General features: G+C 34.5%; 1 protein-coding gene across 2 annotated transcripts in view; it reads left to right on the forward strand.

Annotated features, from left to right (window-relative positions):
• The window catches only part of atp2a3 (ATPase sarcoplasmic/endoplasmic reticulum Ca2+ transporting 3), a 101,470-nt gene that overhangs the window by 32,886 nt on the left and 52,009 nt on the right, over window positions 1–16,575 (forward strand). For both annotated transcript variants that reach the window (XM_009301580.5, XM_692016.11), the window contains exons 2-5: window positions 3,232–3,249; window positions 5,597–5,679; window positions 13,737–13,841; window positions 16,387–16,525. In XM_009301580.5, coding sequence (XP_009299855.1) covers window positions 3,232–3,249; window positions 5,597–5,679; window positions 13,737–13,841; window positions 16,387–16,525 — 345 coding nt within the window. The remainder of the gene's footprint in view (window positions 1–3,231; window positions 3,250–5,596; window positions 5,680–13,736; window positions 13,842–16,386; window positions 16,526–16,575) is intronic.

The raw sequence follows: 16,575 nt of genomic DNA on the forward strand, positions 1-16,575 counted from the left end.
CCTTAAGATTTCAGAGTAGAGCTTCAACAAAGAGGGCATCTGTGATGTAATTATGATGTGTTTGTGTGTGTGTGTGTGTGTGTGTGTGTACAGTATGTGTGTGTGAAGCTCCTCCCACACTCTCCACATGCTCTTGGGCTCCCACTCGCTCTGACTGAAGAAGCTTCTAGAAGTGACTAAATGGCAGTGTGTAGGCCACAGCGCGCATCTATGTCTTATGACTCGTGCACAATGCCAGAAATGTCGGTTTCATCATGAAACTGTCCCTCTTTCACAGGAAGCACATGCAGTAGGCAAATGCCATCGCAGTCGGTGGTCCATCTGTACATTTATCCACCACAGATGATATATATTCGTGTGTGTGTGTAATGGTTGGGCTTTATATATAGCAAGACGTTTTCTGATGTACCTGCTGTGGTTTTTATTAAATATCACTATGGACGCTCAAAGAAGCCCACATCATGTTGAATGGATTTGATTGTGTTAAATTGAAAGGGTTTGTGTCTTATAATTATATTTATGGTGGATAATTTTCATCTTACGGTGGCGCAGTGGATAGTGCTGTCACCTCACAGCAATAAGGTCGCTGGTTAGAGCCTTGGCTGGGTCAGCTGGTATTTCTGTGTGTAGTTTGCACATTCTCCCCGTGTTCGTGTGTGTTTCCTCTGGGTGCACTGGATTCCCCCACAGTCCTAAGACATACACTACAGGTAAATTGGGTAGGCTAAATTGTCCATAGTGTATGAGTGTGAATGAGAGTGTATGGATGTTTGCAGCTGGAAGGGCATCCACTTCATAGAACATGTGCTGGATAAGTTGGTGGTTTATTCTGCTGTGGCATCTTGTCATCTGTGCTTTGTCAAAGTAAAAGCTGAAAATTTAAAATTTAGAAATCAAACATTGTAATGTAATATTTACTGAATGAAATATTGCCTCAAATTAGTGTTACACTCTAGAACAATACTGCCAGCAAATGACAAATATGACAAAATTCTATAGAATTTGTCTTCATCCATTTACCATGCCCTAAATAACATGAAAATAATAAAGAAAATGTATTTCTTCTACTTTACAGTATAATGTTACGCTGTAAAAAATGCAGGGTTCCACAATTAATTCATATTGTTCTAACACAAATCAATTCAGTTAATGTCAGGTGTAAGGACAGAACACAGATGCAGATCTGCAATAAAAATAAACTTAATTAATTAAGAACAAACAATAAAACGAACAAAAAAACAATAACATAAAATGGACACAGAGCCCCGAGAACAGCCTGGGTTAAACAAAAAACCTATGGTAGGGTAATCAGTAGGCCCACGCGGAAATCTGCAGATTTTTAGCCCATCATTGAGTCTATGTATTTACTTTTTTTTTTATTTACTATTTGTAAATGTATATTTATTCGGTTTTTAAATTCATTCCCTAATTTAATTTTTTTATTTGATATATTAGGGTTTTAGTTATAATACTTCTAAAATCATTCCACATAAATCCACAGATTTGTTTTACAAAATTGTCTGCAGAAATAGCAAAAAATATCAGCAGATTCTGCCTGGCCCTAGTAATTAGTCATTTTATGTAAACCAAACCAGGAAGAAAAACAGGAATCAAACATCACATAACACAAATGAGTCAGCAAGAGACAATAGCACACTGGAAGAATAAATAGAGGAGCAGACAAAGCCCAAATGAGGAGGACAGGTGAGGCAATTTAACAAAATGAACAGGTAACAAATGGACGGGGTCTGACTAATAAGTGAGCACATGGCCACGCACTAACACAAAACATAGCACACTGCCAATAAACAAGAACCATGTGAAACTGACATGAGCACGCAGCCTCAAACACAAACCGCATACAAAGACATAAACAAGAATGTCAGACAAAAGCAAAATAACAAAAAAACAAACAGAGCAGATAAACAGACATGGAGCATGAGATCCTGACACAAAGCTGTAACCACTGAACTCCCGAATGCCATGCCCCACACAAATGACATATACACTCAAAAAATGGTGCTTTTTCAAACTAATTTTTAAAAATGAGATGAAATAACACAGTTCTTGTAATTTCTTTGGCCAATTTAATTGTTTTATGTTCAGTCCACTAAATTTGTAAACCATTAAGTTAAATTAAGCATTTTGTGTTGGAATAGAGTGTCAGAGTTCTGTCACAAAGCTAAGACTTAAACAAACCTAAGACACAACTCTGACAGTTAACTTCAAAATTTAAGTGGATTGAGCATAAAACTGTTCAGCTTTCCCAAACAAATCTCAATAATTGTATTGTATATTCTCATTTTATAGAAGTAGTTCGAACAAGCTGTAAAAAATGTATTTTGAGCGTGTGTGTAATTTGCTTTAATGATTGGTTTTTCTATACTTTGATAATTTTTTAAGTTTGTAAATGTCAACCAAGTTATAATCCAAGTTATCATTTTTACAACTGCATTTAGAGACCTTATGGTACAAAACAATGGGTTGTTTTGATAAATATTTGCAATTAAGTTTACAATTAATTGAATTTTACCCTATGTATTTTTTAGATTCATCTTACTGTATATATCTTATGTTATTTGGCATAGTCTCATTTTATTATTCTCCCCTGGTATAATAAAATACTAAACAACTCTAACCCCATAACCCTAATCCATTCACTTCTGTCCTAATGAATGCTGTTGATTAATGCCGAATTCTCCTATATATATATTTTTTTTTAAAATCCCATCCATTTTATTACAACAACTGACGAGCCTCCATCTTGAATAATTTGTTTTACTTTGATAAATCTTGCAATTTGCAGTATAGTATATATGTTGCTACTTTAACTGCTTAACATTAAATATTACATTTAGCAGCCTTGTTTAAATCTTTCCAGTTTTAAAGATTAACTTTTAACTGTTTGTTCGATGACAGCAAAGTTATTACAGTTTATTTCTGCAGTGTGTAGGACAATTTTTTTCAGGTACCGCAAATAGGTGTTCTTATCTATTCTGCAGCAAGCAGTCGTCTAATCCTAAATCAATAATTGCCTTTATGCTAATCTGCATTCTTACAGTCTCTGTGTATTTAACATTCAGGCAGAACACCTAGCTGTGAATATAAATGAAACAACACAAATTTCTAACAGAATACCCTCTGTTTTATTCTCTCTTTCTCTCTCTCTCTCTTCTACATACCCTGCCTCTCATTCCACTACGGACTGCCTCGCTGTGTTTTGACTGACAGAGCTCCCAGCCGAAGAAGGTAAATATTGATCTTTCCATCATGTTGTTACCACTCTCTCTTTATGAGTTGCACCGTTAGCACAGCCTCCGTCTTTCTGTTTTTACTAGAAAGAGATAAACTTTAAGACTTGGCATATACACACATGCACTGCATTTAATGGGTTACACTTTATTTTGATGGTCCCCTGTAGACATTCTGTTAACTTTGACATATCAACTTTGTGGTCTACTAAAGTACAGTATATATAATTTTGTGCATATGTAACGTACATGCACAGTTCAGCGCATAGCCTTTTAAAGTAGCATGCATTATCATAAGTGTGTTGGAATGATACAAACGTTTTGTTCTTGATTAAGGTCGCAGATGCATTTTATTCTCCACACATACATTCTAACAGTCTGAGCATCTGTTGGTTTGCCATGTTCAGTAGTTTGTCGTTCTGTTTATAAAACAAAGGCTTGTTTAGTTTTGACCAAAAATATCTAATAATTCAGTTTCCTGTATTTTCAGATTCACAGGTTTTCAATTATTTGCACTTTTAAATTGCATTACTGAATAGAGATCTGCGTGGGACTAATTTTGAATCCCGCTCCCGCCAGGTTTTAGTCTGAACCCGACCGCTCCTGCTTATATTCAGCATTTGTTGTCCCGCTGCCCGACCCGCCCCGTTTTCTACACGCCGCGTCAGTTCCCGCTAAAGAGCGGGGTAAAAACAAAACCAAAAACCACCCAGCTATACAGAGTCCAGACAGCCTATAACAAGCTGTCTGTATAAACACACACACACACACACACACACATAAGCACCAAGCAAGTGACACACGCACAGACAGCATCACTCTCTCTCATTCGCGCACACACACACACACACACACACACACACACACACACACACACACACACACACACAGCACAAAGCTCTCTCTCATCGGACACACACAAACATAGACAGCAACAAACAAGGTAAATTCACGCACACACATACACGTGCTCGGGAGCGATATTGTTAGACCGCCCGTTCCCGTCCAAAGTTACACCAGTTACCAACCACTCCCGTGCTTTATTTGAAAATGTATTCCCGTGCCGCAAGAAATCTGGTCGGGTCCTGCAGCTCCAGCGGTATAGCCACTGGAATGCAGATTTCTATTACGGAACTTTGAACTCAGTTCTGTCAACATTTAATGTAAAAAAAATAACACTGTAGTTGTACAAACTTGATGAAATATCAGGGGATCCTCAAGGTCTTAAAATGTCTTAAATTTAAAAAGCTACATTTTTGGCCTTAAAAGTCTTAAATTGACTGAAATATTGGGTTGTCGGTCTTAAATCATTTTAAACAGGTCTTAATTTTCTTATGTCCAAGTAAAGTTACCCAATCGAGCCAACACCCAATCACCAATAATCCATATAAACTTTTTAAAAATATATATTTAAAGTTTTTATTGCAAAAAGAGACAATTCACAATTGATACTTTTACTGCAAATTCTGCAAGTTAAATTCCCTAATAAAGGATAGAAAACTAAAGCAACTCATCCCTTTAAGTGATCTTCCATTAGTAAAAAAAACTATTTGCAGAAGTAACTGGCCCATTAGAAAAAAAATCTTAAAGTTTAGCTCTGTATAAGTCCAAAATTTAATTCATGAGGGTCTTAAAAGGGTCTTAAAAAGTATTAAATTTGACTTGAAGAATCCTGCCGAAACCTGAATATGCATCATGTGCTCTGTGTATTCTCCCTATGCCAGTTCATTAAACTATTAGACTAAACTATTCTTTAACCTACGGAAGAAAAAATAGCCATTAATTCTTGCATTTAAAAAACAACATAAAAAAAATATGTTACATTTGATTGCGACACCTGGGGTGATTGTTTTAATAAAGACACATCAATAGATACTGTTTGACACTATTATCTGCACCTACTAAGTCAGTAAAGGACTACAGACACCCTCATCGCGAAATGCGGAGGGTTTTTTTCTCTATACGGTGTGCAGTATCGAATTTCATTAAAAGTGCACTCCTCCAGCAGTTTCTACTCACATCCAATATCTCATTTGTCACAGGGGCATGCTTGAAATGTTTCTAAATGAAAGTGAAAGTCCCAAACTGCAGTTAAAGTCGACAAATCAAAAATAAAACACCCAAAATTACATGAAACTCCGGAGGAAACGTGGATAGCGTATTGACTCGATGTTAATGGAATTATGTACTATAACATGTAAAACGGGATCATGAAAGGAACATTCAAAAAGCAACTCATGTAAACACCTTAATCATATTATTGTCTCATTCAGATTAAGGCAAATAATTAGATAACTGGTGTCCATGTAAACATAGCCATTGTTCTGTCTCTTTCTCTCTGCCAGGTAAATCTCTGTGGGAGTTGGTGGTGGAGCAGTTTGAGGACCTCCTGGTGAGGATTCTGCTGCTGGCAGCCTGTGTGTCTTTTGTAAGTAACTTTCTTTCTTCTTAACAAAAAAATGTTGTTTAATTTCCATCAAAATAAACACTATGGCAGCCAGACCCCACCACACGCTTTATAGCAGGTATAGGTAATGATGTCGGTGAGGTAATGCAGAGCTTGAGAGTGAATGAAATGCTAAGATCATCTGTCATGTCGAGTTTGCATTTTGGTGAACTATAACCTCAAATTTCACTAAATGATTGTCAATGATCAGAGCACGGAAGAGAGAGAGTTTTAATCTTCCCTTTTCAATTTTAAAAGTCTGTCTTTGTAGCCAAATGATATATGTAAAACCTTCACCTGGACTCATTTGTGTGGCTTAAGGTCATTTACCTTGGTGCTCACCACCAGAGAACGCAGGTAAATCGATGGGGTGAAGAAGTTAAAGCGCCTTTGTAAATAAACCCTGTCAACAAACTCCAAGACATTTCATGTGCTGTCAGCAGTCTCTGCAGATTCAGTAGATCTCGGAAAGTTTATCAATTGTACAGTATTTGTTTCTATATCAAATTAGGTGCAAGTCTTTAATTTAGGTAGTTTTGTTATTATCTGCTCTATTAAGATAAAGGTATAACAGGTATAACATGATTTAGGGTCTCATCTACCAGACCTATGGCACATTAACAGTAATGATCCGATCAATTCGCTGGAGATCGATATCGGCCGATAATCACATTTTATGACTTGATTAGTACTTCCCAATCTCTCTGATCTCATGAACCAATCGCAAGTGTTTGTTTACAATTTTACAGACAGACGCATGTGCGCACATGTTAAATGATTATTCCATCATTTGCAATGTTTCTAAATTGCGTTTTCAATAATTTTTGTTACCAATTTTTTTATCTGTTTTATCTATTTTTGTTCTGTAAAGCTGTTTCTGGCCATGACATGTCCACAGTAAATGGTTATAAGAGACATGTTTCAGGGATTATCTGGAACATTCTTCATTAATTTTCATTATAAAGCATGAAGCATCAGAATCAGTACTTTGCATCAGCCAATCACCATGACAAGGAATCGGTGCTTGGTATCGGCTGCAAAAATACTGATCAGAGCATCCCTATAAAGGACACATTATAAAGTGATGAAGCACAACAGAACAGAGCAGAGCAACTTTTTTTTAGATTCACACATGGTCTTAAAAATGCAACCATCAAGATGCAGAAAAAAGGGGTGCGAGACGAGGAGCAAACAGGATGAAATTAAATCATCTTCGAGTTTATGCTGACAGCCTTACAGCCGTCTTACTTTCTCAGCTCACTAAAATCCTTCCCGAGAAGTTAGCTGTAAATTCTAAAAACTCTGTTTAGAAGTTACACATATTTTGAATAATTTATTTATTAGAATAAGAGCAATTCCATGCAAATGTCAACCTTGACATGAAAAAAGTAAGTTTTTGCCAAGTAGCAAAACCATTTCTGTGTTTTTTGTGTAAGCAAGTATTTTACAGTACTATAAAAATACGCCAAAATGTTTCTGTCAATGTTTTCAAACTATTCCATTTCATTTACCAAGATCACACAAGTGCCAATTTCACATCTGTCACATCCATAACAGAGATTTTACCTCATAAATGCAAAAAAAAATGTAAAATAACATAAAATCAATTGTTTTTGTTCTATAGAGAGCCGACTCTTATCCTTTTGATTAGCAGTATTTGTTTTTGGTTGTGCAGTTTAATTCACAAAACAATATATTTCTAATATAAAATAAAATATTTCTACAAATTATTTTGAATACTGTAAACTCACTAACCTTGTTCATCACATCCATAACGCAGGTGTATGTTCCATCATTTAAAATATAATTTTTTTTTTACAGATTGATATTTTTCTACTCCCATAACTCTGTTTTGTTGTTCTGGAAAATATAAACCGATGTTTCAATTTAATGTTAACATATACTTTCTTTGTGAATTTATGTTTTGAGATTTTACTACAAATGACACATCCATAACGCTGAAATTGCTCACAAATAGTATTTCTGGTAGAGGAGTTATACTTTGAAAAGAAGCATTACAGTATGGTTCAACCACCTATCATTTGCCTGTGTTGTAGCTGCTGTAGGCTATGCAGAAATCACATGCTGTTGTGTAAATAAGATATTACATATGGCTATTTAGCTTGTTTTTTAAAAAGAAGTTCTGACCTGGCGCTATATATAAAATACAATTAACTTGACTTCAAGGGGGGCGAGGAAAGCCGTTGGGAAGGCAGGGCGCCCTGCTAATATTATGGTTGGGGAAACACTGGTTCTTTCATAAAACATTACCATTATGCATGTCTATACTGTCACTTGACCAATTTAATGCATTCTTTTTTGGTACTGACAACAAATATATTTCATTAAACATGTACATTACCATTCAAAAGTTTGGAGTGTGTAGAATACAGCAGATAAACAATCCTCTCGCTGTGACGTAATGATTGTGCTGTGGTTCTGCTGAGCAGGACTCCAGACTTTCCAACAGCCTGACTTGTTAAACTGGTGAGCACCGTCTGTTTTTCTTATTGGCTTTTATGAATTTACCTTTTTATGAACTTTCCGTCTGACTTCAAGAAACAACAGGGGCCACGGTCGAGCCTCTCCAGCCCCCTGCCGCTCTGTAAGAGGAATATAACATATTGCAAACCAACGAACAGTCAGGGACTCACAAAAACACACACATGAACTGCTCTGCTCTTTGTGTTCATGCTCTTTGTCTCCATACATCTGCGTTTAGAGTCTTCCCCAAGCTTTGGGAGCTCTGTTCATGTCATCTATCATTGTGTCTTTCATCCATCCTTTTTTGTGTGTTTGTCTGAACCGTGGTTAAATTCTATAAGGCGAGCAAGTCTTCCAACCGCTGGAATCCTGCGGAGCACTCAAAACTGATAAAAATATTGCATTAGACCTCCCAGAAAGCAGCTTGTGAGAGTGTGTTTGTGGGCTGGACAAATGCAGTGGTGCAATGGAAATACTCCGGGGAGATCAGCCCGGTCTTTGAACTCATTTGTGTGCCTTTTTGAATATATTAAAATCTTTAAGCATTCAGCTTTCCTGACTTTTTGCATGTTATGAGAACAAAGTCGCCAGTATCTAAGCGACGGGGGAGCCGCAAAGACATTAAAAAATGTAGTGTTTTTTATTTATTTTTGTGCTTTTGAAACAAGTGTTATGAGGGTATGATAGCCTGACTCATCTCAGAACAGCATGTGCTGGGAATAAAAGCTATTGGTTGGGAACAAACAGATCTGCATGTGCAGCCATGCGACTGCCCGTCCCAAGACTCCAGGAATGCTTGCCCATTTTCAATTGAGTTCATTTTAAATTTTCTAGCTGCATTGCTTCTTCAGTCTTAATGAGTTTTTCATTCCTTCTCTGTCATTCTTTCATTTCATCAGTTTTTTTTTTTTTTCCCCTATCTTGTCCACACATTCCTGCCGTACAGCACTCTGTGCAGTATCAGTGACGGCTTCAGCAGAGTGTACATCACTATAATGGCATTGACATAATTTCTGTTAGGCCTCCGTATAAAATGAGAATCTTCCAAGCTTGAGACTCAAGCCGAACACTGCATGTCATCAGAGAAAAGGTCATCTGAACAATGGATAAACTTCCTGTATTTAAATGGATAACAGTAGGCCTGCGAAGATCGATTTGAAAAAAACCCCAGCAGAGCAGTTTAGTTTTTAGTTTGTTTTTTCATCATTCATTCATTTTTCTTCGGCTTAGTCTCTATTTCAGAGGTCGCCACAGCAGAATGAACTGCCATTTATATAGCGTATGTCCTTCCAGCTGCAACCCAGTATTGGGAAATACCCATACACACATTCACAGAAATACACCACGGACAATTTAGTTAATTAAATTCATATATAGCATGTCTTTGGACTGTGGGGGAAACTGGAGCACCCGGAGGAAACCCACACATATACTTGGAGAACTCGGGGTTCGCCACAAGGGAATGAACCGCCAACTTATCCAGCATGAGTTTTACGCCGCAGATGCCCTTCCAGCAGCAACCCAGTGTTGGGTTGGAGGAACCTGGTGGAAATTCATGCGAACATGGGGAGAACATGCAAACTCCACACAGAAATGCCAAGTGACCCTGCTGGGGTTCGAACCAGCAACTTTTTTGCTGTGAGGCGATAGTGCTATCCACTGCGCCACCATGTCACCCACATACACACAGAAATACATTCGTACATACACATACAAATACATACATAAATACATATTCAACAATATAAAATGAAAGTATGTAGATCATATAAAATAAGAGAAAAAATTTACAAAAAAGAAGAAAAATCTAATTCACCATTTAAGCCTGGAAATCTAGTTGCTTTTAATGTATAGATCCAAAAGTTCTCTCTCTGTGTGTGCACCAAACCACCATTTGATTTAGCATTTTTTGGTGAATTGGCCATTGTGAAGCAGTAACCAGTCTGTTTGTGTTCTTTTTGAAGTGTAAAGGTTAAGGGAGCACAGAGAAGATCCACAGTCTACTGATATTTATGAGTGAATAGACCTCAGTCAGACAAGCCGCCCAGAGCAATGACTTGACAGGATTTAGCTGAGCTCTGTGATCTAAACTCTAAGCCCTTCATCTGTGTGGCTCTCCTCAATATTTCAGTAATTGTCATCTTTCCACTCCTTTTGTTTTATGGACTCCTTTTTGCTCTTCATCACTTTTACATTCTGCCTTTTTGACCATTTTTTGCTCTCTTCATTCAGCCCCCTCTCATTCGCCTGCCCATCTTATTTCACGGTTGCTCAGTGACTTAAAGAAGCCTCTCTATTGGACCCATCAGTCTGTAATGAAAGGTTAAAGACAGACCGCTCTAAGGTTGATCTGTATCTAAGTTGCTTAGAATTAAATGGCTGCAGAGAAAGCCTGTGTGAATACGTGATATGAAAGAGATCTTTGGACATCACTCAAGCTCAAGCAAAAGATATGGATTGATATGTACATTTTGGCTGGTATGATAACACTTTATATAGAGACATCAATTACTAAGCTATAGACCAAAAACTATTGATATTTACAATTACAAAATCAAAATGCAAACAAATGTAAAGGACCGCTGATTTAATTTTAAAGCCCATAACAGCAGCAAAAAAAAAAAAAAAACATATTTAAAAATTGTAGATCTGAAGTCTACAGAGTGTGTCTGCTATGTCATGTTGAAAGCACCAGTCCTAATTTGCAGAAGCACATCTCAAGTGGTTCTTGATTTATCAGACTTTTAGTTGAATTTATTGACCAGCGCTAATATACTGTGAATCACCACAAAATATTATATGTGCATTTTCGGGGATTCTTTAGTAAGGGACAATTAAATGCTAATTTGTTGAATGGCTGTCAGAGATTAAAATAATGTAAGCGATTCATTGAGCTGTTCAACAAAAGAGTTCAATTTAAAATGGCTGCTTTATTTACAAAATGACTGTCTTTATTAATGACTCATTGAAGTTCTTTTACAAATCCTTCTCCTGAACAGATTCATTCAAGAATGAAACAATGGAACTGCTCTGGCTAGTTTTTTTTTTTTTGGCAAGGAAAATAATCTGCCAATGGGGTAAGCAAAAAATTTTTAAAAATCTGATTGTTTTGCTTAACTCATTGACAGATCAATTAGCCTTTTTTAAAGAACAAACTCACTTAATTTTGAGATTATTTCTAAAAACAAGACAATATTTTTTGCTTGTCTAAGAAGTTCTTATTGATTACATTTATTTTAGACATTTTAATCAAAACAAGACACAATCTAGGTAAGATATATATATATTTTTTTTATATATATTTTTTTTATTTTTTGCAGTGAACAGCATACTGTAGCATAGGAATTTTCTTCATATTTAGCACTCCAAACAATGTTCAGGCTTGTGTTATTTTTTTATAATATCAAAAATATCACTTATAAATATATATAACTTCTTATAAATATAATTATATATTTTTGTTTTCTGTTTTTATGAAAAGCGCTTGATGCAATAATATCTGCTTGAATATCATTACAATATTATTGTAGATGATAAATATAGCACACCTCCTAGTTTGCAGTCAAACAGAACAAATATTTTACTTTAAAAAATTCAAAACTTCTAATATTTGAGGTCAACTCACTCCAAACATTTTTAGGAGTTTAAGTATCTGATGTGAAGGTAAAAAGAGGATTCCTGTCACAAAGTAATGAACTTTGCTGTTGCGTTCCATTTCATTTTTATGTATGCTCTATATTTTCCTTACCATGCATATTTCAGGGACGTCTTTAACCTTCTGAGGTAACTCCAGGTCTTTCTGAAAATACCTCCCACCCAGAACTCCCACAAATCAGCCCGGGGCATGAACCTGTACATGATGGCATGATTTCATTGGAATATTTGTAATGGGTGTGGATTTATGCTGTATCTTCTTTCATAACAGACAGAGTCTGATGTTTATTTTCACTGTACTGTATGCTTAAAATTGGTACTGTCAGCACCCCAGGCTTATCAACACAATTAATCTGTTTTCAGTAGTTTACACTGCTGTGTTCAACACAATCGATTTGTGTCGATACAGCATGAAGAAGTTTACTTAATTCAGTTTTTGCAGATGTAAGTTTATTAAACATAAAACAATTACGTTGTCCTAAGAAACTCAAGAATTGTTTTCAAATCATTTTAATAAGTAGTTTAAGCAAACAGCATATATTTGAGTTTTTAAAACATAAAGAAATAAGGTTAACATACTTTTTAAAAATATAAGTGTATTTAACATAAAACAATTAAGTTGTCTTAAAAAACTCAAGAATTGTGTTTTCAGATAAGTATAAATAAGTAGTTTGAACAAACAATATTAAGATGAGTTGAAAACATGAAGAAACTAACTCATTAGTTTTTCCAAAAGTAAGTTCATTACACATTAAACCATTTTGTTGTCCTAAGAAACCCAAGAATTGTATTTTCAGATAATTTTAAATAAGTAGTTTAAGCAAACAGCAGAAAGATGACTTTAAAAACATGAAGAAATAAAGTTATTACTTTTTTATTTAAGTGTATTAAATATAAAACAATTAAGTTGTCCTAAAAAACCCTTAAGAATTAGGTTTTCAAATTATTTTAAATAAGTAGTTTGAACAAACAAGAGAAAGATGACTTCAAAACATGAAGAAATAAAGTTAAGATATTACTTTTTAAAAATGTAAATATATATAGTACATAAAACATTTCAATTGCTCTAAAAACCAAGACCTATGTTGTTTTCGCTTATTTTAAATTGTTTGAATAAACAGCAATTTTTTTGAGTCAACTAGAGTTAATATTTTGCTTTGCATGTCACCTTACAGTCATTGTTCATCAGAAAGTGAACATTCTATCATAATTTTCTCTCCCTTCACTTGTTCAGAACCTATTTAAGTTTCCCTCTTATGTTGAACACAACAGAAGATATTTTGAAAGATTCTGGTAGCTGGCCCCCATTGATTTTCATAGTATTTTTTTACTACTATGGAAATCAAAGGGTGCAAGAAACGAGCATTAAAACAAAAACAAAAAATTCTTTAAAATATCTTTTTTTATGTTCAACAAAAGAAACTTATAAAGGTTTAAAACCATATGACAGAGAATAAATGATGAGGTATTTTTGGGTAAACTAGCCCTTTAAGCCTTTTTTTTTTTTTTAGCTTTTTTTCCAAATCTAAGATACAGGAACAGAAGTTTCCAGCTCTCACCAAGGCTGCATTTATTACATTAGAAATACAATAAAACAGTAATATTTTGAATATGAAGTTAAAAGAACTGTTTTCCATGTGAAAATATTTCACTGTAATTTATTCCTATGAAGGCAAAGCTGAAACAAGGCAATCTCAAAAAAAAGAAAGAAAAAAAAAAAAAAAATATATATATATATATATATATATATATATATATATATATATATATATATATATATATATATATATATATATATATTTTTATTTTTATTTTTATTTTTAAACTCGAATGCTTTAGTAACCTGAACAGAACTCTGTGAATGTAAGGCAGGAGTAATTTATTTGCTGTTTGTTTATCAGGTGTTGGCACTGTTTGAGGAGGGGGAGGAGTCCACCACAGCTTTCGTGGAGCCTATTGTCATCTTGCTCATTCTGGTGGCCAACGCAGTCATTGGAGTCTGGCAGGTGGGTGTGGGTGTGTGTGGGGGGGCCATGTAGAAATTCAACAAATGGTCATATCTATCTTCTCAATGAGTAATGTCAGGACAGCAGCTCTGCTTGTTCTGTATTATATGTACTTCTGCATCTACTGTCGTCTGTTCCTAACCATGACAAATGATTATCGGGTTTGCAGGTTTGTTTGTTTTTTACTGTGTACATAAGGATGTGTTGTGTAATTACATTCATACCACAATAGCAGGGCCCAAACATAAGCCTGTGTATTTGAGTGTCTATTAGAGCTGCATGGCTAATTGTTAAAGTTCATGCTCTTTATTCAAATGTGCACACTTCTTCCTAATTGGCAATAATTCAGTTGTGTCTATTAAAGAGAATGAAAATCAGGCAGACAGTCAACAAAAGAGTTGTATTTTGCTCTCATTTAGTTAAAAGATTTAAAGTTGACAAAAGTTTTTTTGTTTTCCCCAAAATATATTTATTGGGTTTTGTTATAAATGCAGAACAAAATACCATAAAAAATGTAAAAGTCATATGGTTAAAAATGTGAAATAAATGTGTACATACATTTAAATAATAACAGTACATAACTAACAAATAAATAAATAATAACAATGTTCAATACATATTTTTGTACCTTGCATTTCACAGCTTTCCGGTGTGTTCTGGTTAAACAAATTTTCTAACTGTTGCTGGAATGTAAGACATCTGAACAATACAATAAGACAGCCGCAAGAGTTTGAAAGCTCAAACATCAAAAAATGTTGCATGGTCCATCTGGTTAATAAAGAGTTGAATGGGGGTCTATATTTTATATAAAAAAAAATCTTGTAATTTTCCTTTAACAGTGTATGTCAGCTTCTCCATAGCAAGATTGCTAGTCATTTCTTTAATCCACTGGCCACAGGATGGCATTTCTAAAGTTTTTTTTGGTTTTTGTTAAATACAGCACATCCTGTTCATTACAGCCTGTGACTCCTATAATGGAATGCACAAATAAATGGACAGTCATTTGCATATCTACTTGGGCTAAAAATGTGTATGCATGCTCTGTTGCATTTGTAATAACTTTTAAGGTTTTAAAGGAGCTGTAAATGCTTTCCTAAATGTTAGATTTAATGAATTTTGTGTGTAAGTCTCTGGGTGTATAGACTTTTAAATGTCTCATATGAATCAACGCATTCTGTCATGAACAATTAAACAAAGCGTGTTTTCATAGAATAAAAGACATGCAGATTCATGACTAATTATGAGCTATTAATGTTTCATCAATTACTCAAGGCATTTGCCATGTCAATGTGTGAACTCGTCATAATGTAGATTTTAGTTCCAGAGGACGAAATAGGACAAACAAGCAAAAATATGTTACAATTTATGTGCTAACATTTAACATGCTTTAATTCTCTCACTCTTAGATATTAAATATTATATTATATTATATTATATTATATTATATTATATTATATTATATTATATTATATTATATTATATTATATTATATTATATTATATTATATCATATTATACCATATTATATTATATTGTTCATTTTCTTTTCAGCTCAGTGATGCCCTTCCAGCCGCAACCCAACACTTGGAAACACCCATACACAATTGCATTCTACGGCCAATTTAGGTTTCACTACGGCCAATTTAGCTTATTTAGTTCACCTATACTGCATTTCTTTAGACTTTGGGGGAAACCGGAGCACCCAGAGGAATCTATTATATTATATTATATTATATTATATTATATTATATTATATTATATTATATTATATTATATTATATTATATTATATTATATTATATTATATTATATTATTTATTATTACCATTTTTCCATTGTTTTACAACTTATGTCAGAACATTAAACTGTGAAGTAGTTGATTTATTTATTTTGAAATTTTTTCTACAGGCTCCTGTTGCCTTATAGAACAATGGCATAAACAGGGACCAACACTAGTGTAAATCCTTGAAAATGCTTCAATTTTAGTTTAGGTTTTTTAGGTTTTTAAAGTGCTTAGATTTTGAATAAAATGCTTTTTGAAATAAAAGTGTAATTGTGTTGCTGTCATAGTAGTTTCTTCCTAAATGGGTTAAAAAAATGAATTATTTATACAATAGCTATTGCATAAAATGAAATCTCTGGAGTCTGTGCTGTTTTGATCTTGATCTAGCTGTCTTTTTGTCCTGCTCCCTTTGGATAATATCTACAAACAAAATTCATGGATATTAACACTTTTTAAACTTTTAAGCTAAATTATGAAATTATTATTAAAGATGACACATTTAAGATGAGTAAATTATATTTTAGTGAGTAAAGTAAATTGTATGGCCAGCATACCATCAAAAATTGTCTTTAGAATATACGTATATATTTTTTGCTTTAGAATACTACAGTCTGATATAATATGACGGAGTACTGTATGTATATGAATGTACAGTAAATATGTAATTTGCCTTGCTTGTAAAGTGCTGGAAAAAATAATACAGATTAAATATATACTGTGTGTTTTTGCTGATACCCTTTGTGTGGATTGATGTATGTTCTCAGGAGCGAAATGCAGAGAATGCCATCGAAGCTCTAAAAGAGTACGAGCCAGAGATGGGCAAAGTTTACCGCATGAACCGCACGGCCGTCCAGAGGATCAAAGCTCGAGACATCGTGCCCGGAGATATTGTGGAGATTTCTGGTAGGTTTGGACCTCTTTCTAGTTGTCCCGTTCTTTCTCATGGGTTTCCC

Source organism: Danio rerio, chromosome 5 (genome assembly GCF_049306965.1).
Source record: "Danio rerio strain Tuebingen ecotype United States chromosome 5, GRCz12tu, whole genome shotgun sequence".
In the NCBI taxonomy this organism is placed as follows: Eukaryota; Metazoa; Chordata; class Actinopteri; order Cypriniformes; family Danionidae; genus Danio; species Danio rerio.